The following is a 21,346-nucleotide window of genomic DNA, read 5'->3' on the forward strand; positions in this document are numbered from 1 at the left end:
AAACGGACGTCTTGCTTTGTCGACTACATTTCAGCCGTCCACAGGCATCAAAGCGGGGGCCGTTTGTTTCCGTTTTCATCGCAGAACACACGGCCTGGTCTCTAGGGAAAGCCGCGATGATTCAAATTTAGGTCTTCCGGGTTCCAGCCGCTGGGCAACTACTTAATTACAGTGCTATTTTGCCAAGAAGCGCCATGTTGCGAAAATACCCACTTTTAATCTGATGCAGATTTTTTTGTGCAGTTTTATATAGCGCAGACTTGGCCTAGGACATAAAAAACAGATCATTTGCATATATATTTTTTGGGGCAGGGAGATTGAGTGATTTGGCCAGAATTGGAGGCTGTTGAGCCCACGCCCAGCCTCGAACATGGTTTCCCAGTTCCAAAGTTGGCAGCTCTAGACGTTAGACCACATCTCCCCTTACATTTGCGGTACAGCATATATGCAAGGCCGGACTTGTGGCGTAGTGTGGGGGCGCACTTAAATAACGACTCACACACCATATTCTGCACTACGAAAACGAATTCTATGTCAGGACTGGAGGCTTCGGTTCTGCTTCTCTTTTCTTTACTGTAAAATTTCAGCAGCCAATCCCAATTAAGTAACAAAAAACTACACTACCCATGTCACCCATATATGTCACATATCACATGCCCCGATCATAATAGAGCACCCCTTATAAGTATAGACAGCTTCAATTTGTGTCCTCTTTCTTTGCTGCTTCACAGCCAGAAAAGTACATTTATACCCTTATTTAATGCTTGAATATTACGTTATTGATGATGCATATTGCATTTTTGCATTTGCTGACCGCTGCGCTGTTTCCATTGATTTGCAGCTGATTATTGTCATCGCCAATAGTTATTTCGGGATTCGCTTTGTGTGCTTTGCTTTACTTTTTAGCATAATTGCGCGCGCTGCAGCACGATCCCTTTTGTACACGACAGCTGTCACCAACGCCCACTTATGAGCCTGATATGGTGGCTTTACCCAATGATAATGTTGACCAGTTGGAACTGGACCTGGTGGACGCACTTGACTGCAGTGTGTGAATAAGGGTGTAGTCCGGGCTTTGGGTCCCTTTACTCATCATTCACGTAACTATGAGCGTAAACAGGGCTGGCAGCCATTGATCCCTGCGGCAGGAAGCAATGCTGTTGACCCCATAAAAGGGCAAGGTCAAAAATCCAGGCTGAGGTGCATGCAGAAGCATTTGAGAAACTGCAACACAAAAGGGACACTCATCATGGCTATAGCGCCTCCCCTCAGGGAGAGACCTCACACAGCTCTTCATTCACCCCACCCTGTGAGTCAGACTCTGCATACTTCCACAGGCGAAGAGGAAGATACACCTGGGCATAGCAAGAAGAAACACTCTTCTTTCTCCAAGAACCCTCAAGTACTTACCTTTGAACTCATAGAGATTATACACCCAGAGCTTCAAATTGGGCTCCTCCTCAGGAGGTCAAGGCGTATGTCCAAACACACCTCTGCCCGGGCATCGTTAAGGAAGTCTGTGCTCGTCTTTGACAGAATTGCCTTGTACAGACCTAATAGGTACGGGCGCAGATACGTCGGAGGTGGACCCTACCATGGTCTTCTTTATGAGAAAGTATGCAAAGGACCTTAAGAAGGGCTTAGGCCGAGTATAGCGTAATTGCCAGGACAACCTCCTGGACATGTCCGACCCATTGGCAAAGATACTCGAGTTGGCTCTCCATGCTTAAGAATCGTACTCCCTAGTGGATCTGGATATCCTAGTGGGTTGGGCGCAGAGACCCATTTGCCAACTGGGAAACACCAACTGCGCTATTTCCACAGAACGATGGAGATCTATTCTCAAGTGAATAGACCCAAAGCTTAATGACTTGGCCACCTCTGAAGCCTGGCCAGTGGCCGAAGGACTGTTGTTTGTGGGTCCATTTGTTAAGGAACTTATCAGGTTTTGCTTCACATATTCCACACTGGATAAGTCCCAAATGTCACTTAAAAAAGTATTGAGAAGAAATGGAAAGAGGACCTGAATTGGTGCATGTTCAGGGAACGAGCAGTGTATGTGGCGAGGGGGTGTCCTAAGAAGTGGGGGAAAGTTTGGGAGGCTTGGAACCAATACAGAGGAGATGTCTGTGTACCCCCGATACGCCCGGAAGGGGTGGAGGCGCACGGGTTCCCTTCATCCGATTTCATTATTTTGTATTGTTTATTTTTATGTATGGAATGTAAAGCTGAACCGTGGCAAGAGCTACGATAGTCACCTGATTTATTTTCTTTGTGGTTTTATTAATAAAAAGAATCTTTAAAAAATAATGTATTTTGAAAAAGCCTTTTAGGCATGGCCGTGGGTTTTGAGGGCACGCGTAAGGCTGGTGATCCTTTCAAGGCTCTCAACAAGGGTACTATCCCCAGGGGTGAATGGTGTGGAGAACTGTTGTGTCTATGAAATGAAGACCGACTAATATATATATTTGTAGAGGAGCTTTATTGAGTACCTCCTTCAGTGTCTCTGTCCCTACTCTAACTAACCCCATCCTCCCTACACTCCTCCTCTTCCCTTCCACCCCAGCTAGCTCCACCCACCCAGCTACTAGACTGCTGACTACATAACATCTCCCCCTTTCTTAACAAAATGACAGAACAGTGTACTAAATCAAATTTTTTCAATGAGTCTCTTTGGCCGCTGAACATCTCGGCAGGGTCGCGTGGACATGGTTCCAGTAGTATCATCGATCAGGGGTCCACTTGGCTGATCCCTTATCTCTTGGTCAACTTGATCAGACCCTTCAGGAGTGAGCATGTCAGTCACGTTCATCAAGGGTCCTTTCATGTCTCGTGGACATTTCTTAAAATGCGATACATTCCTGGTGACTCGTCGTTGATCAGATTCCGCAGTTAGCATGGTGCCCTTCTGTTGGGTAACTAGCAAAGGTTCATCTCGGAACCGACAGTCAGTCTTTCTTTGTTGATCTTGTTTGACAACAACGTAATCTCCTTCATGCAAGGATGGTGATCTCGCTCTCCTTTTGGCATCAGCATATAGTTTCATTTTGTCCTTGTTGCATTTATCAGTCGCCATCATCTCTTGATGGCTGCGGGTTGGCGACATTGCTCACAAAGCCCCTTCCCAGGTGGGGATGCGGTTTCTCATGGGGCGCCCCAGCATGAGTGTTGCAGGGCACTTTCCGGTGGTCGAGTGAGGGGTCGTCCTATAGGCTCTGAGGACTTCGTTGAGGGCCACTTGCAGGTCCTTCTTTTCAGCCGTGGCTTGCTGAAATGTCTTTTTGATTGTGGCCATAAATCTTTCAATGGTGCCATTCGCTTGTGGCCAGAGAAGTGTAATTTTCCTGTGATTGAAATTCAGGTGTTTTGCGAACGCACTGAACTCATGCCCATTGAACGGAGGTCCATTGTCTGTTTTTACCTCTCTGGGGACACCCCAGGTTGCAAACACTTCATCTAGCACTTTGAGAGTGCTAGAGGCACTTGTGGATGGCACAAATTGTGCGATGGGAAATCGTGAGTATTCATCAACTATAGCTACCACGTATTTTCCGGATTGTAGCGGTCCGTAGAAATCCATGGCAAGTTCTTGCCATACTCCACTGGGTAGGGTGGTCATTTGTAGTGGGGCTGGTGGATCACCTTTGTTGGTCAGCTGGCACAGATGGCAATCCTTCAGAGTAGACTCTACCATCTGGTCGAGGAGGGGAAACCACACACGTTCTCGGAGAGCTCGCTTTGTTGATACTACTCCTCTGTGGCCGTCATGGGCAAGGTTGATGACTCCCTGCCGTAGTTGGCTAGGAACCACGATCCGTTGACCTCGCATTATTACTCCATCTGTGGTAACAGACAGTTCGTCACAGACGTGATGGAATACTTGCATCTCCTGCTTAACAGCCGGGTCGTTGTCTTCTTCTTGAGAGTCATGTCTCCACAGGTTAGTCTGAATCCGACGGAGTACTTTCTGCAAGATAACGTCTTGTGCAGTGACCTCTCGGATGACTTCCTTGGTAATGGCAGGCGGCAGTGCCTGGTCAGCCACGAAGTGGATGTACTCCTCGGCAATAGATGGTTTGGAGTCCGACGATGCATGAGGGTGTCGGGACATGTAGTCAGCCGGGTTCTCCGCCTTCCCGGGTTTATGGACAATGGTAAAAGTATATTCCTGAAGTCTGAGACCCCACCTCTCAATCCTCTGAGGCATTTTGGATCTGGGGTTGCCGTAGATGGTGACCAGCGCCTGATGATCGGTGATCAAAGTAAAGTGCTTGCCGTAAATGAAGACATGAAAATGTTCACATGCCCAGACCACCGCAAGACTCTCCTTTTCAGGTTGCGAATATGCCTTTTCAGGATCATACAGACTGCGACTGGCATAGGCAACGATGCGTCTCTGGTCAGAGTCAGTGTCATATTGTGCCAAAATAGCCCCCAACCCCACAGGGCTGGCATCTACAGTGATCTCAGTCTTCCGTCGAGGATTGAAGTACGAGAGGTTGTCAGCAGATTCCACTGCACGCTTGATCTCTCTAAACGCTTGTTCACACTGGGGCGTCCAGTCGAACGGTTGGCCTTGTTTAGTGAGGTTGCGAAGAGGATGGCTGATGGTCGCATAGTCCCTGATGTAGCGGGCACAGTAGCTGGCCATCCCCAGGAACGATCTCAGTTCATTGACATCTTGCGGGCTCTTGGTGTCGTTCAGAGCCGCTATCTTGTCCGGATCAGGTTTCATCCCTGCACCCGAGAAAATGTGGCCAAAGAACTTCAAAGTGGACTGGTGGAACTCGCACTTATCTTTGTTCAATGTCAGGTTCGCACCCAACAGGGCGTGACTGACGCGATCAAGTGCTATGTCGTGCTCACGAACATCGGAGCCATACACAGGAATATCGTCGCTGTAGTTCAGAGTGTTGGGAATGTGCTGAATGATTTGCCGGATTGCCTCCTGAAAAATTTCCGCCGCTGATGAGACACCAAAACTCAGTCTCTTGTATCTGAAGAGCCCTAAGTGAGTTGCAAATGTCGTAATGTAGCGGGACTTGACGTCCAATTCCAGCTGGTGATAGCCTTTGTTTAAATCCAGCTTCGAGAACACCCATGCTCCGTTCAAAGCAGAGATCATGTCGCTCAGATGCGGCCCAGGGTGACGCTCCCTTTCTATCGCCGTGTTAGGTAATCGCATGTCAACACACAGTCTCACCTTGTTAGGGGTCCCTTTCTTCGGTACGATGACCACTGGCGATACCCATGGGGTTGGACCATCCGTTCGTTCGATGATGTCTGCAGACAGGAGGTCTTGAAGTTCATCCTCAACAGCCTTTTGAAGATGGAATGGAATACGTCGAGGGTGCTGTGCCACAGGCTTAACCTGTTCATTGATGTGTAGATGTATTTGGCATCCCTTCAATTTCCCTAGACCTTGAAATAGCTTGGGAAAGTTGTTGACACTGTCCTGGTCATCGCTGACCTTAAATAGGATTTCAACAAGGCGGAGACGCTCCGCAGTTGGTAGGCTAAGTAAGCAACCGGCCTCTGGGCCTTTGATGACATGTATGACCGCTGGTATGGTGATGGTGTCGTGTTTGAGTGTTGTTGGGAATTTTCCCAAACAAGGGAGTGGCTTCTTGGACATCCAAGTGAAAACTCAGACCGGTGCATAAGTTAGTGGGGGATTAGGATTCATTCTCTCATATTCTGTGACCGGGATATAGTTCAGCAAAGCCCCGCTGTCCAGTATGAATTTAGTGTTGTGGTTCCCTACTTTTATGTCCAAGCGTGGATATTTTTGAGTTGGTCGGGATCCGCAATCATATTTACATATTCTACTGTGTATTCTGAATCTCTGGACGATGATCTGGAGTCCCGGGACGGTGACCTGCGTTCCCATCGAGATCTGCGCGACTCTCGGCTGGAGTGTGACGATCCTGAGGACAATGCGGACTTTCCATGGACAGCTCTTATGTGATGTTTGCTAGTGTCGGAACGAGATGACCTCGTCGTTTCGCTTCGCCTCTCCTTGTGATAGTCCCCACACATCGCTTCGAAGTGGTTCGTCCGCCCACATTTCCTACATCGTTGACCCATGGCAGGGCAGGTATCGGCATGAGGATAGTCATATCCACACCTGTAGCATCTTCTCGTCCTTTCCGGTCCCCTGTCTCTCCGCCCAGGTTCTCGCCTCTTGTGGTCTGGGCGTCTTTGACGAGATGACGGTCTCGGTCTCCATTGCTTTTCTCTCGAGTTTCTTCGGCTGCTGCCTTTGGCCTGGACACGACGCACTGACTTACATTGCGCCCCGTTTCAATGGTGGTGGCATGTTCCTCTGCCTGGTCATAGACGCGAGTCATTTCTTCAATGTCGTCTAATTCATGGGGTTTGCGTAGCAGCCGCCTCCTGAGGGTTTCCGAGTGGCATCCATCTATGATTTGTGACTTGATGGCGGCATCTGTTGAGAAGTTGTCGAATTCACAGTGTCTCGACAGCCGCCGCAGTCGGGTGATGAACGCGCTCATCGCTTCATCCTTTCCCTGGCGCGCTTGATGAAACGCATGACGTTCATAATCCACGTTTCTCTTATGGAGGAATTTTTTGTTCAATGCCTCACGTACCTTGTCATAGGTTCCAGCATCTGCAGGGGGAAGCTCTTTGATTATCTTGCTTATTTCTCGACCTGCTATGTTGCGAAGGGCAATCAATTTTTCTTTATCTGCTGTTACTTTGGATCCCTCGATGTAGTCTTCGAAGTCTTTCAGCCACTCTTGCCACTTGGGGCCCATGCTCCCTCCGGTGGTCAGGGTTAAAGGTTCCGGGGCCCGCAGATGCGACAATCCTGTAATGATGGGCTTGACTTCATTTCGCTGTGGGGATGTATCTGGGGTCACCATCGTGGTATCACGTGCCTCTCACCCCTTTCTCTGACACTGACTGGCCTGCCGCTGCTCGTGCTTGTTCAGCTTTGTTTAATCGGGTTAATTCAGGTTTGCTGTGCTTCTTTGTAACCTGTGTGTCGTTTTTCACTGGCCAATCACCATGCCTGACCTTAAGATGGCCGCCCCTACACTGGACAAGGAGTCTGTCCTTGAGGCTGCCTGACCTCAAAATGGCCGCCATTGTTGGCTTCTCACTGCACCCGAGACTTTCTCTCTGTTCATTCAGACCAGGGCTGTTTCAGTACAGACTCACCGGCCGTCGATTCCAGGAAGGGCAGCACTTCTCCTGGTCTCCCCACCCTGGGCCACTGCTGCTGCACCCAGGTAAGGATGAGGTGGGCTCCCGCCTTGCTTTTCTTGGCGTCTCGCGCTCACTCGGCGCCACCTCGCCGAACCTCACGCATCGGGAGTGAGATCGCAAGGTCGCGCGCCACTTGAGCTCCGGGTGCACCACGCTCGCTGGCACGGGTCCGCAGGCCTTCTGTGGGCGATGCTTGCTGTCAGGACGATTCCGGATGGCTTCGGGTGGCAGGCAGAGTCGGAGTGGGCTCCCGACTTCTGCTCTTTCAATACGTGCTACCTTACACGCATTAGGCGTGAGTTGCGGTTTTGGCGCGAACGGGCTTCCTTTTCTCGAGCGTTTCGGCACTTGTTGCTTCGGCCCCTCTTGGCTCCCTCGCAGTCGCCGGACTGGGGGACAGGGTCACCTGCTGCTGGCCTCTCTCCTCAGGCGGCAGCTTCGCTTCGTATAGCAGCGTTCTCTTTTCTGGACGCTGCTTGGGACAGGACACTCCTGCAAGGTTCTGTGGGCGATGGACACGCCGATCCCACCCTCGTTGCCAGTTGTCGTGTCTATGAAATGAAGACCGACTAATATATATATTTGTAGAGGAGCTTTATTGAGTACCTCCTTCAGTGTCTCTGTCCCTACTCTAACTAACCCCATCCTCCCTACGCTCCTCCTCTTCCCTTCCACCCCAGCTAGCTCCACCCACCCAGCTACTAGACTGCTGACTACATAACAAGAACCAGCAGCCTTCTACTCCACTAGTCCATGTGGAGGCCGTCCCACTTCCACTGTGGCAATCGCAGAGGAACACAAAATTCAGGACGCTGGATATAACCATGAGAGTTATCCCTTTTTCAGAGGTAACCTGGGGAGGACGAGTGGGATTGTTCCCAGACAATGGAGGCAGATTACCCAGAATCCGTGGGTCCTAGAGACCATGCTAGGCTTCATACTAGAATTTTACGACACACCAGTGCAATCATGTCCTCCAAAACACATGTCTGTTACCTAGAAAGAGCAGCCTTTTATAGACTCAGAAATTCAAACGTTGTTGGACGAAGGGGCAGTATGTTTTCAGGTACATCACCCTAAAGGGTTCGTAAGTCCCATTTTCCTGGTTGAAAAGAAAGGGAGTGGCAACCATTTAGTTCTAAATCTGAAAGATTTCAATGTCTGGATATTATACAGACATTTCAAAATGGAGTACATTCATGTGCTTAGAGATATCCTTCAGGAAGGCACTTAGATGGTTGGGCTGGATCTGAAGGATATCTACCTATTGATTCTCATTTATCCGCCTCACAGGAGATTTCTACAATTCCTGTGGTGGGTTCAATGCCTGGGATAAATGTGCCTTCCTTTCAGTCTCTCATCAGCCCCCTGATGCTTCACCAAACTGATGAGACCACTGGTAGAGTCGCTAAGAGCTCTGGGAGTCCGTCTAATCATGTTTCTAGACAGCCTTCTTTTGATGGCTCAGGATCCGCAGATGCGCAGGACTCATCTTTCATGGACCATTCAGTTTCTGCAGAGTTTGGGATTCATAGTCAACTCACAAAAGTCAGTGTTGTGTCCTGCACAAGAGATGGAATTTTTGGGATCCAGATAGATTGGGCCTGACCCAATTGATCCTTCCCTCCCAGAAGAGTCGAAACATCAAGAGAGAATTGAGTTCTGTATTGCACAGCCAGACTGTAACGTTGAGGTTGATTGCCAGGATTGTGGGTCTGCTAGCCTCCTCACCAGACCATTTTTCTGTGCCCCCTCCAACACAGAGTCCTTCAAAGATTAAAAATGTGTCACTTGAGGAAGGCTCTCTCTTATTCGGAACAGGTTCCCCTGTTGGACAAAGCCAAGACAGAGATGAAATGGTGGTTGGAGCACATGGAATCCTGGAATGGCAAGGCTATTTTCGGCACCTTCCCAGAAGTGTTGATAGAATCAGTTGTCAGCCATTGGGGCTGGGGAGTGAAGTGAGGATCCCGCTCAATGGGGGGTCGTTGGTGAGAAGCGTCGCTGAGTCTCCATATAAATTGGCTGGAACTCCTGGCGGGGTCCTTCGCCATGAGGAGTCTCTCCCCTTCAAAGACAGATTGTTGCATCTTTTGGAGGACGAACAACATCTCAGTGATTCAATACGTCAACAAGCTAGGGGGACAAAGTCCCGTCTACTAGCAGAGATTGCCAAGGATTTCTGGTATTTCTGCCTCAGACATCAAATTTCAATCACAGTGGAATATCTTTCGGACAAGAGAAACACAATAGCTAATTGTAATTCCTATCACCTGAGGAACTTCAGTGACTGGAAGCTTCATACACTCTGTTCCAGGGCCTTCACAACCTGTGGGGTCCATGCAGAGTAGACTTGTTTGCGTCTCGGCTTAAGAGTCAGCTAGCGAAGTTCTTCAGTTGGCGTCCGGATCTGGAAGCCCAGGCCACTGATGCTTTTCACCAAGAATGGTCTCAGTTTTGGGGTTGCGCTTTTCCCACTTTTCTCATGATACCCAGAGTCCTGGCGCAAGTCAGGCATCAGGGGTCGGAGATCATTCTCTTGACTCCATTCTGGTGGGCTCATCATTGGTTCCCCGTAGCCTTAGCTCAAGCGAGCACTAATCCAATTCATGTCCCATCTGGATCTGTTATTGGATCCAGAGGATCATCCTCATCCCTTAGTCTTGTCCGGTCAACTCAAGTTGATGGCTTGGATGGTTTCTGAAAAAGATGGTATACCCCAAGCATTTAGCAACAAGCTCTTCTTTTTCACCAGGCAGGCATGGACAGACAGCACTCACAAACATTTTGCCTCAGCTTGGAGGAGATGGTGTGCTTGGTGCAATGAGTGGGGTGTTGATGCTGTGGAAGCAGTGATGCATGATAATACATTTCCTTTCTGACCTGGCATCTTTTGGTTTTGCATACAGAACTGTAAATAACTTCAGTTCTTCAATTTCAACAGGACATCCACCTTTCAAAGGTAAACCAGTGGGTGAACACCCCTTGATCTGCAAACTAATTTATTTATTTATTTATTTAGCGATTTGTATAGCGCCTGGTGACCCAAGGGCATCCCCGTGCTGTAAGAAGGTTGTTATCCATTGAGGGAAGGGAAGGGAGGAGGGACATTTATTTCGGGAATAGGTGCGTTTTCAGTTTTTTGCGAAAAACCAGGTAACTGGATTCCAGTCTGAGGGTGCGTGGGAGGGAGTTCCATCCCCTGGCCGCTTGAACCGAGAATCGTCGTCCTCCTGTGCGTGTCCTTTTGAATTTGGGGATGTTGGCTAAGTGCTCATTCTCCGAACGGAGGGATCTGGATGCTTTGTAGGGGGTGACCAAGCTGCTGAGGATCGCAGGGCCAGATCCGTTGATTAGTTTGTGTGTCGTGCACATGGCTTTGAATTCCACCCTTTAGCACACAGGGAGCCAGTGCAGGGCCTTGAGGGCTGGTTTTGCTGACACTCTCGAGGGAAGGTTCATGAGCAGACGTGCCGCAGCGTTCTGTGTCCGCTGCAGTCTCGTCAATGTGGCCTCTGGGGCTCCCAGGTAGACCATATTGCTATAATCCAGACGGGACAATACTAGTCCCTGGATAAGGAGTTTCCTGGAAGCAGGTGGTAGTAAGGGGAGAATCTTACGGGTAGTGCGCATGAGCCCAAAACAGGTACCCGCAGTTTTGGCCGCTTGCGTCTTCATGGTGAGCTCAGGTTCGAGCCACACTCCAAGGGTTTTGATTTCACGCTTCGGAGAAGGGATTTCTCCGAACACGTCAGGCCAGACTGTTGGGGGGATGGTCGCCCATTGTTTTCCCAGGAGCATCACTTCCGTCTTAGACCCATTTAATTTTAATGATGAATCACTCATCCAGCTGTGGATTTGTGTGAGACAGTTAGCCAGATTATCTGGGTGGTCGACTAGTTGGGATAAGGAGACGACCAGTTGAGTGTCATCAGCGTAGCTTACCATTTTTATGTCAAATGGTGTCACCACGTCTTCAAGAGGGGCCATATATGCATTAAAAAGCGTCGGGCTCAGGGAAGATCCCTGAGGGACCCCGCTTGTGAGGGGGAGGGTGGATGAGTGGTAATTGCCGTCCCATACCTGAAACGTGCGTCCGGTGAGGAAGGATTCTATCCAGCTGAGTGCCGTCCCGGTGATCCCTGCTGCCGCGAGTCGGTGGAGAAGGACACGATGGTTAACTGTGTCGAAGGCTGCACTGAGATCCAGGAGGATCACTGCCACTGACCCTCCTGAATCCAGTATGCGCCTTGCCTCCTCGATGACGGCGAGGAGGGCAGTATCTGTGCCATGACCCGGGCGAAATCCAGTTTGGGATTCCCGTAGGACGTTGTTTGTTTCAAAGAACTGGGACAATTGTCCGTTGACCAGTTTCTCAGCTACCTTGCTGATTGCCGGAAGGAGTGATATTGGTCGGTAGTTTGCCATATCTGCTGGATCGAGCTGGGGTTTTTTAAGGAGTGCTTTTACCACCGTGCTCTTCCAGCTGGCAGGAACAGATCCCTGGGCAAGTGAGCTATTAATGAGCTCCATGACCGTGGGGACGATGACAGGGGCCACGGTTTTGAGGAATCTAATGGGAGCCGGATCCAGAGGTGATCCGCTTCTCATGGTTCGTTCTGCCTCTACGTATGTTACTGGCCTGAATGTCGCAAGTTGAGGGCGGGGATTACTTTCGGTCTGGCTGGGAGGTGGAGGATTGTCCAAATGGCTGGCGGGATCAGGAGAGGGGAGGGAAGCTAGAATACGGGCGATTTTGTCGTCGAAATAGGTGGCTAGATCATTACTTCGGTCCACCGGGGGGGAACTGGAGGAAGGAGAGTTAGGTACTTTAAGCAGCTCCTTTACAATTAGGAAGGATTCCCTGGCCGAATTGGAGGATTCTGTTATCCGCGTGTCATAATGGGAAGCTTTGGCGTGCCTAATGGCATCTTTGTAGAGTCTGACTGTATTATGGTATGCTTCCTTGCTGGTGTGCTGCCAGTCTTTCCTCCAAAGCCGTTCAGCTCTTTTACAGTTTTTGCGGAGTAGTCGGAGGTCCGAAGAATACCACGGGGCGGACCCGGGTTTTCCGTTTTTGTCCTCCCTGGTTCTTAGTGGGAGTACGGAGTCCAGGGAGGTGGTGATCCACTCTCTGAAATTACTGTCGGCGACAACCGGGTCTTCTGCGTGTGCAGGGATGGTGTTTTTAAGATTCCTGGCCCATTCTTCGGTGGGAAGTCTGGACCAGGTCCTGTCCCTGATGTAGGTAGGCGGTTTTAGAGGTGTCCTGAAAGATCCTGGTAGTAGGAAGGAGACTAAGAAATGGTCTGTCCAGGGTAAGGGAGAGGCCTCCTTCACTTGCATCGAAGGGGTGCTAGTGAACACTGGATCCAGCAGGTGACCCTTAGTATGAGTGGCTCCAGAATTAAGGAGGTGGATGTCAAGTGCTGCCAGATCGGAGATCAGGTCAGCTGCTGCCGGGTCGGTAGGGTCATCAAGATGGATGTTTAGATCCCCTACAATCAGGAAATTTGATAAGGAGTGGGCCTGGGTCGCTACAGTGTCCAGGAGAGAGCTAGCGAAAGGGCCTGGATGCCCGGGAGGGCGGTAAACAAGGACTCCTGTCAGTGAGTTGGTCGGGTCTAGCTTGATTGTAAATTGCAGGCTTTCAGAGTCAGAGTCAGGGATCTGCGCATCGCCGGATTTGCAGTGGAGGTAGTCCCGATGAATGATGGCAATGCCACCACCTCGGCCTAAGGGGCGGGGTAGGGACTGAATGAGGACTAATGAGGGACATTCGTATGTCCAGTCTTCCGGTGCCTAAGTAATCATCTCTATGGGATGTGAATGTTATTCTCAGGTTCCTGGAGCGATAGCCAGAGAACAAATATTTGTTGCGCAAGCAGCTTTTGGCTAAGCTCACTTTGCTTTTATGTCTAATTTTGTGTAAAAGGGTATCCCATATTCGAGCACTGGATTTAGCAGGCAGGGTTGTTTCCCCAGAGGGTGTTACATTCAATAGAACTCATCGTACTAAAGCAAATTCCAGGTTGGAATCCTACCTGGCCTTGACAGGTACTTCTCAGTTATGTGTTGTTCAGTGTTTTATAGAATACAAGGTTTCTACTAGTGAAGTGAGACAAGAGTCTGGTGGTCAACTTCTCATTGCTTTACAAAAGTGTTATAGACCTGTGACCTCGGCTACACTAGCCAGGAGAGTGAGGTGGTTGCTAGCAGAAGCAGGTATTGACATCTCTGCTTTTGGAGCACATTCCGCTTGGGGGTCCATGGCATCAAAATTGTATGCTTTAGGTTCCTGCATAGAGGACATTACGAGGACAGCGGATTGCTCTATCGAGTCTACGGTACGAACGGTTTACTATAAGCTTATTATAGATGTTGTGTCTGTTGTGGTAACCCAGCTTTGAACGAGCATAATCAGAGCCTCCAGTCCTGACATTGAATGGAAAAGTTTCTATCTTACGCTGCAAAACATTTCAAATCTATTAAGTACACGTAGGCGAGTATTATACCACCGCAATATATGCAATCAATGTATTCATGAATATTTCATTGATTTTTCAATGCTGGTGATTTCTTCTCCTACCCTGTTACATTTTAAATATTTTGTATTGCTGATATCCACTTACAGGCTTTACGGTTTGCTATTTTCCATTTCAGGCAATGAACAGAAGAATGGTCGAGAAGGTGATTCCGGCCTTAATTGCTGGTCACACCTGAGAAGGGGTCGAGTACGGCTTGTTGCCTTCTACGCTCTGGGGGTCCAGTTTGGATGTCTGCATCTGGCCCAGTTTTGGTTGTTCGACGTCCCTGTTGGATTATCTGGAAGCTTTGGATCCATGTTTAGATTGGTTTTGACTTTTGGTGGCTATTATTATGTTTCGTGTTGGAGAATTGTGTACTTACGTCATTATCCACTTAAGAAAGAAGACACAAAATGGAGTATTCTGTACTTATAAGGGTTGCTCTATTATGATTGGGGCATGCGATATGTGACGTAAACGAGTCACATGGGTAATGTCGTTTTTTTTGTTTATTTCATTGAGTGCTGAAATTTTACAGTAAAGAAAAGAGAAGCATAATCCTCAAATCCATGTCCATAATGGAATTGAACATTCTTGCTGCATCAGCTAGAACATTTGTCACATCCTGCCTAGACGAGTTCCATTTATTGGTAATCTGAAGTGTGATGCCAGGCCAAGCCAAGGTCAAGACGCTCATGGGGGGGACACAGGTAAATCCCCCTGCGTGGGCGCCCTAGGTGGTGGAACCCTAGCAGGCCTGTAGCACTACAGGACTGGGACAATTAATGGGCCCGGGCACCAAATTAAGAGTAGCCCCCATTAGTGACTCAGATAGCCAAAAAAAAATGGCCCGCGTTTGAGAATCTAGTGAGTTTTGAAGTTGTAAAGATATGCTGTATAGGTGTTTTACAAGGTAAGGGCAACTACATGCATTTGTGCTTGCCGAAGACAATATATGTGGTAACATCAGAGTAACCAAGAGTAAAAAACGTCAAACAAGACCATAAAACAGGCCGACAAAGCCATAAAATTGGCTCAAACACTGACCTGTGCCACCAGTCCTACTGGCACTGCCAGTTTGCCCTATAGGCCAGTCCGGCCCTGCATATATGAACTTTGCCAGTTAACCCCTAACTAACCAATGTGTCATTAAAATAGCTGGTCCTTTTATCTCCGAAATCCAGTAACTTCCACTCTGGAAGTGCCCAAGAAAAGTGTGTTCCTTGCACTCGAGCTGCACCTAGGGCCAGACCAACAGGAGCGACTGTCAGCTGCACCGTGCAAGGAAGCACCTACCCAAATCAGAACAAAGCTCATACTGTAAAACTAATAGTCAAGGAGCCAAAAACACACAGACCAATGCAAATAAAAAGCTATCATGTGTAAGGCATGTTGAGCTCTGCAAATGTAGTTACTTATATGAACAGTTCTCCACACTTTGTTCTCCTCTGTCCCTACTATTCATACCCGAGGCGAGTGTTTCTCAAGGGGCTTTTAAAGAAACTAAGATTTAAGCAGGCCCTGTTGCTCTGCTGTTTTACAATTGTCTTTAGATGTTTTTAGACTCTTTTGTGTCTCAAACTTTTTGAGATCCGCTCTAAAGTTAAGAACTACTAGGGGTGCCTAAAGGCCCAAGACTTCCTGTTTATCTTTGTATTATGTGTGGTGGCTACAAGAGTTTAAAACAAATGTTTTTAGTAGTTATTTTTTATCCTCTCTTAAATTGAAGTAATGGTTATTGGCTGTGTCATAAATGTATGAGACCAAGAAGGACAATAACATTGTATGGATCTTGCTCTGTTTTTTAATGCCTTCCGGACTGTTTTTATGAATACTGTTTACATTGTCATATAGCTGAAAATGCTTCTTTTATGGCCATATTTTTATATGCCGAATAAAGATTATTATTATTATTATATGCTCATAAATTGCCAGATTAAAGATTTGTACAGCATCCTGATGTCTAAACTGGTTAGATCCGAGCTTTATAAAACTATAAATGATAATTGAATGAAAGAGAAGTTCACTGGAATTAGGAGGACCAAATTATGCGGCAAGAAAAGGCACACTCTGCGACAAGACAAAGCAAATTATGCGGTATAATGCGAAACATTTTGTGATAACTTTAATATGTTCCCATTTGTACACATACTAACACTGTCTGAACAAATATTTCACTTCATTAGTACATTTTAAACATCCAATTATTGCATTAAGCAACTGAAAGGGGGCCAGTCAGTCTTTGCAAAGGGCGTGCCCCAGTGCGGCAACACGTCACCGCATACATTTGAGGCAACTCTTCGTCAGTTTGAGCTAGAAACTAATCTTTTTGTTCAAATCTGAAAATTATGCAGCAGATGATGGATTGTGAGGCAGATATAGCACATACATAATTATGTGGCTGCAGGATCACATAATTCCAGGGGACCTGTCAAATGTTTCTAAAATTCCTCAATAAATAAATACATAAATAATTTAGGTTTGATGTTCTTTCCCACTCTCTCACTTTACAATCAGCAAGGGCCTATATTACAGGTTTTAGGGTGTCCTCTAAGGGGAGGGCCCCATTGCAGACTCAGTGTTTCATATTGTAGGTTTTTGGGGTCTCCATTCAGTGCTGAGGATTCTCTGGGCCACTATGGAAGAGTATTCATTGCATGTTTTGGGGGCTCCTTACCAGGGTGGAATGGGTTCCATTGGAGATACAGGGGTCCCCATTCGCTGTTGAGGGCCTCCATTGCAGGTTGAGTGGTCTCCACTGCAGTGAGGAGGGTTCCGGATAGCTGATTTCAGGGGTCGCTTTTCAGTGTGGAGGGGCACCTGAATGTTACAGGTTCCACGATTCCATTACAGGTTCAGCAGCCTCCATCCGAGCCAATCAGGTAGCTTGCCAGGATGGCCATCTTCTCAACAAGTGAATCACGCGGCCCACGGTGTGTGAGGTGTCCCTCAGTTCCACCATGGAGTCCACAAAATGAGATCAGGACTGTGATTGTTCATTTCTGGTGGAAATGCATGGAGGTCCCTGGGCATGTTCACCAGGCGTGCAACGCCCACTGGGCTGAAAGGGCTTCAGCCCCCCGTCGTGTGTGTCAGCCTGGGCTGAGAGAGCTTCCCGGGCACACACACAGCCACACCTGAGTACTTCACAGGTCTTTAAAAGACCATTTGCTTGTGAATGAGGCTTTGTTGTGTTTCACCCCTTCTTAGAGCCCCTGCAGCTCCACTCTGCCTATGGCTGGAAGAATTAACCCCCCACCACCAAAAAAAAAAAAATCTTAGCCCCCCCCCACCCTCGAAATTTGGCTCTAGTTGCTCCTCTGATGTCCACCATTTAATGTCTCCTAGGTGGGTATGGTTTTGCCGACACAGGAGGACAGGAATGAAACTCCTGACACCCTGATCTCAACTGTCCCCTCAGTTTCTCCACTTTTTAAAATGACAGTTTATGTTTATTTTCTACCTGATCATATATTTATACAAATACGTTTCCTTCCTTCTCCAGTTGAAAATGGCGACAGGGACATAGCAGATATGGATTTGTATGGATGCAGGCAGCAGCTACAGCAAACATCTGATGTGAGATCTGGAACCCCAATCGCAGAGACTTCTTCCCTGCATGGACAAAACACGGGTACGACTCCAGCATCCGGGGACAACGAAAGGGATCTACAACCATAATGGACATTTATATGCTACTTTACCTCCTCTCAGCGGTACTCATTTTATCAGCCATAGAAGGATGAAAGGCTGGATTGTCTCGACGGAATTTCGGCATGCAAAGTGCATATTGAACACTAATCCCAGCAGCAGGTGCAGAACCCACTTGGCAGCCTCGGATTGGTAACGCGGGCAATCGGGCAATGCCCGAGGGGCCGGTGTCTGAGTCCCTGCTGTGGGCTGCTTCTTTGAGCAGTCTGGGGCCGATTTGGGCAGTGTTTCTATTTTCAGCATACAGCCAGAGGCCCAGTGGATGACTGAGTGGCCTTTCTGCAGGCAGATGGGCGCTCATTAACACCCCCTCCGCCCCCCCCCCCCCCAACAACACCGCCGGTCCCACACCCCTGGTTTAGCAATAGGCAGAGGTATCACTCCCTTTTGTCTCGCTGGCCGGCCCATTAATGTGTGCACATACTGAGCGGGGCAGGGGGCCTCAGTAGAAGTGGCCTCACTTGTTTTCAGGTGTTTTTCACTAGTGTAAACTAATGCTTGCATTTATTTTTAAGCCCCCCCCCTCCTTCTTTTTAATGTAATTACGCTGAAGCAGTGATTTGAGGAAAGGCATTATGCAAATGGGGGCCGATTTTGTGTGCCCGGGCCGTTTTTCAATCCCAATCCGACCCTGCCACTTGCCAGTCGGATCAGCCTACACCTGTCCTCTCAAAGGAATCTGTGGGCTATCCAGGGGCACCCTGGCTTGGCCACTGAATAAAAGCACAAAAGTTACCTGTGCCTGCCCGAGGCCACCCGGTGGCCATCAGGAGGGCGGGCCCTTAGTCGCGGAGGGTTCCCCCCGTCCCTTAATGTCGTCTTCTGCTACTCCTCCCCAGGGCAGGCGTTGCCCGGTTGGATGTGGGCGGGCCAGGTGACGCGCGTCCGGGGCGGCAGGCAGCGAGAGGGGGTATATCTCTCCCCCTCGCCATTGCTCAGGCCTCTTTGCCGCTCCGGACGTCGCGCGCACTACGTCGGGGACACTCTTTTCCTCGTCTTTCCCAGCCTAGGTGGTCGTGCCGAGGAGCTGCTGCGGTTGTCAGGCGTCGTGTTCCCGGTCCTTCTCTTTTACGTGGTGAGTGTTTTAGGGACACTCTTGTCGTCCTCGTTTAGCTGGCTTAGGGGATTGTGTCGAGGAGCGGCTGCGGTTGTCTGTCTAGACGTCGTGTCCCTGATCTGTCCCGATTTGGGTGCGTGGCGGGGCATTCCCAGCCTCCTCCAGTCGTCCCTTTACGTCGGGTGACATGGACTTAGTGGCCCGGTTTTGTATGGCCTGGCTGGATTGCACGTGGGCCATGTTTTCTCTGTCTTGGCTATGGGGGCAGTGTGTTTCCGGCCGGGTCCATCGTGCGGTGTGCAATAAGAGTGTTTAGAGGGATCCGAGTGGTGAGGATAGTTTCGAGAAATGTCTTTGTGACTCGGGCAATAGCTTGCTTAATCTTCCTGACGGCCCCCTGCGCCGAGAGACCCTTACGGGTGATTGTCGTGCTTTGTGATGGAATTAGCCGTGCTACGGTAATTTAAAGGGCAGGAGAAGTTCTTCTTTGAGTGTGTCGGGGCACGAGAGCGCATGTTGGTTGCAGCCAGGCGGGCATACTAATTGGTTGTATTGGCCTATCAGTCTGTGGTGGCGGAGTGCGCATTTCCGGTTTGGGATGGTTTGAAATTTTTTTAGGTGTGTTAGGCGCCAGCGCTTCATTCCGTGTTCGGAGCAGTTCGCGTGTCGATTTGTTATATCAAGACCGCACATTATGCGGATGCGGTGCGCCCGTGCAGCCTAGTGCTTGGCCGATGAGCATGAACAGACGATCGTTGCGAGGTACCCACTATTTTGATGCATCTTATGGTCATGCAGCGAAACTGTGTACTGCGGATCTGTGGCACTGCTTTTGCTTAGAGTATTGCCGGCTTTTCTCTCGCTCAAAAATCGGACCTCTGAGGCCTACATCCCCATGTGTCCTATTCGTAAGTGAGTTTCTCAGGGTGAGCACGTTAGCTATGCCCCAGTGTAAAGCTCTTGTGCACCAACCGTACGCTTTTTCATGTGCCATTGTTCAAGCTGGAACTGAAATGTTTGGAAGGGACGTCTGGGCGAGTGGGGTGTAGAGCACCGATAGAGGCCTTTTCACGTCTTAGAGCGGTGAACTTCCGGGCGCTTGTCAGCCAGTGCCGCGAAACTGATCCACACATTTATAATTATAGGTGGGAAGCATGGGCAATTTCCCTCATTGCCACGAGTGTTCTGATTCATGCTTGGTCCCACTATCGAGCACGTTGGTGCACTCAGCACGTGAACCTCTTGCTAACAGGCTTTGAATGTGAGTAACTGTGCATGGGATTAGGAGTGGTTTGAAGCAAATGCTCACTGGCCACAATTCGGGTGTCTTTTCAATTTCAACACGTGGCATGGCATTTCTACAGGAGGGATAGGCATATTCGGTGCGCAAATTTGTGGAGGGTGCCGGATGTACTAATGGTGTATAGTATCATTGGGCCATAGTACTTCGGCCCATTTGTGTCACTTATCTCACACGGGGCATTGCATATTTGTGCGCAATGTGGTGGATGGTGTTCGTATTTACAAAGGTGTATTGTATCTTTGGGCCATAGCATTTCTGGCCCATTCGAGTGACTTGTGCATTGTACACGTGGCATCGCTTATTGCAGCGCAATGGGTAATCTTTTCGTGCGCCAATGTGTCGACGGTGGCCGTATTTGCAAATGGTGGTTAGTTTCAATGGGCCATAAGACCTCGAGGCACAATCGGGTGACTTATTCAGGTTTACACGGGGCATTGCAATTTCGGCGCGATGGGTGAGCTTATTTCCATGCGCAATCTGCTTGATGGTGTCCATGTTTACAAATGGTGTTTAGTATCTTTGGCCCATAGTATCTCGAGGCCCAATCGAGTGACTCATGTCTTCCACACGTGGCACCGCATATTTCAGCGCGATGGTTATGCTTACTTCGTGCACTAAATATTGTGCTTGGTGTCCGTAATTTTCTTATGGTCTGTGGTATCACGAGGCCATGGTACCTCGAGGCCCAATCGAATGATCTTTTCAGGTTGCAAGTGGCTCTGCAGATTTCAGCGCGAGAGGTAAGCCGTTCACGCGCGTAATTTGGTTTCCAGTGTCCTTTATTAAATATGGTGAAGAGTAACTTTATGCCATTGTAGCTGAGGCCCGTGGGCGGTTTGTTTGGGCAACTTCGCAATCACGTTCAGGTCCTCGGGGAGATCTGTTTTGGGGTGCGTTCTGCGTCGATGATTGATCCTGGCTATCTCAGCAGTTCTGTTGTAGGCGATGGGCTTGGCAGCGACACTGAGCAATCCTTGTAGCAACAACTATATTGAGATGCGTTTGTGTGTAGGGAGGGGTGTATTGTTAAGGGAGGTTTGTATACGGCTCAGACCTGTAAGGACTAACAGATGGGGACAATTGTGAGAAGTTCATTTGGCCGGTTTTTCGAAGGCCAAGTTACGTGTAATGAGTTTGCACTTCATATGCCAGGTTGCCTCGGTATCGTAATGCAGGGTTCACCTGCGCAGTTACATGTCGCATGGGCAGGAGTCCGTATTGCGAGGTTCTACTGCGCATTTACTAGTTCTGTGGACACGCGTGCTTCCCAGTTGTGGCGTTCCATATCCTCGGGCAATTTTTACCCGTGGCAATCGTGGGCGATGTGTCTCCTGGGCGTCGGCCCCTCCGTTCAGGCGGGACACTAGGCCTTCTTGTCAGGCGTGGTCTGGAGCTGGCTCGGTCTAATTGCAGTTGTTGGGGTGGGTGTGGGAAGCGAGTCATCCCCCGTGGACCCCTCCCCCCCCTTTTTTCTGGTCGGTTTTGGGTCACACGGTTCCCATGTTAACCCAACGA

The 21,346-nt window shown here is 49.0% G+C and overlaps 1 protein-coding gene across 4 annotated transcripts in view; it reads left to right on the top strand.

The window, feature by feature from the left end:
- Positions 1 to 15,688, top strand: part of LOC144799653 (uncharacterized) — a 72,107-nt gene extending 56,419 nt beyond the window's left edge. For 3 of the 4 annotated variants that reach the window (XM_078671103.1, XM_078671104.1, XM_078671105.1), the window contains exon 6: positions 13,897 to 15,688. Coding sequence is in view for 1 of the 4 variants with exons in the window: in XM_078671106.1 (XP_078527232.1) it covers positions 13,897 to 13,956 (60 nt within the window). In the remaining 3 variants the exon portion in view is untranslated. The remainder of the gene's footprint in view (positions 1 to 13,896) is intronic. The other variant, XM_078671106.1, reaches the window with a different exon arrangement.
- Positions 15,689 to 21,346: the final 5,658 nt, after the last annotated feature.

The sequence above is a fragment of the Lissotriton helveticus genome, chromosome 12, assembly GCF_964261635.1.
Source record: "Lissotriton helveticus chromosome 12, aLisHel1.1, whole genome shotgun sequence".
NCBI lineage: Eukaryota > Metazoa > Chordata > Amphibia > Caudata > Salamandridae > Lissotriton > Lissotriton helveticus.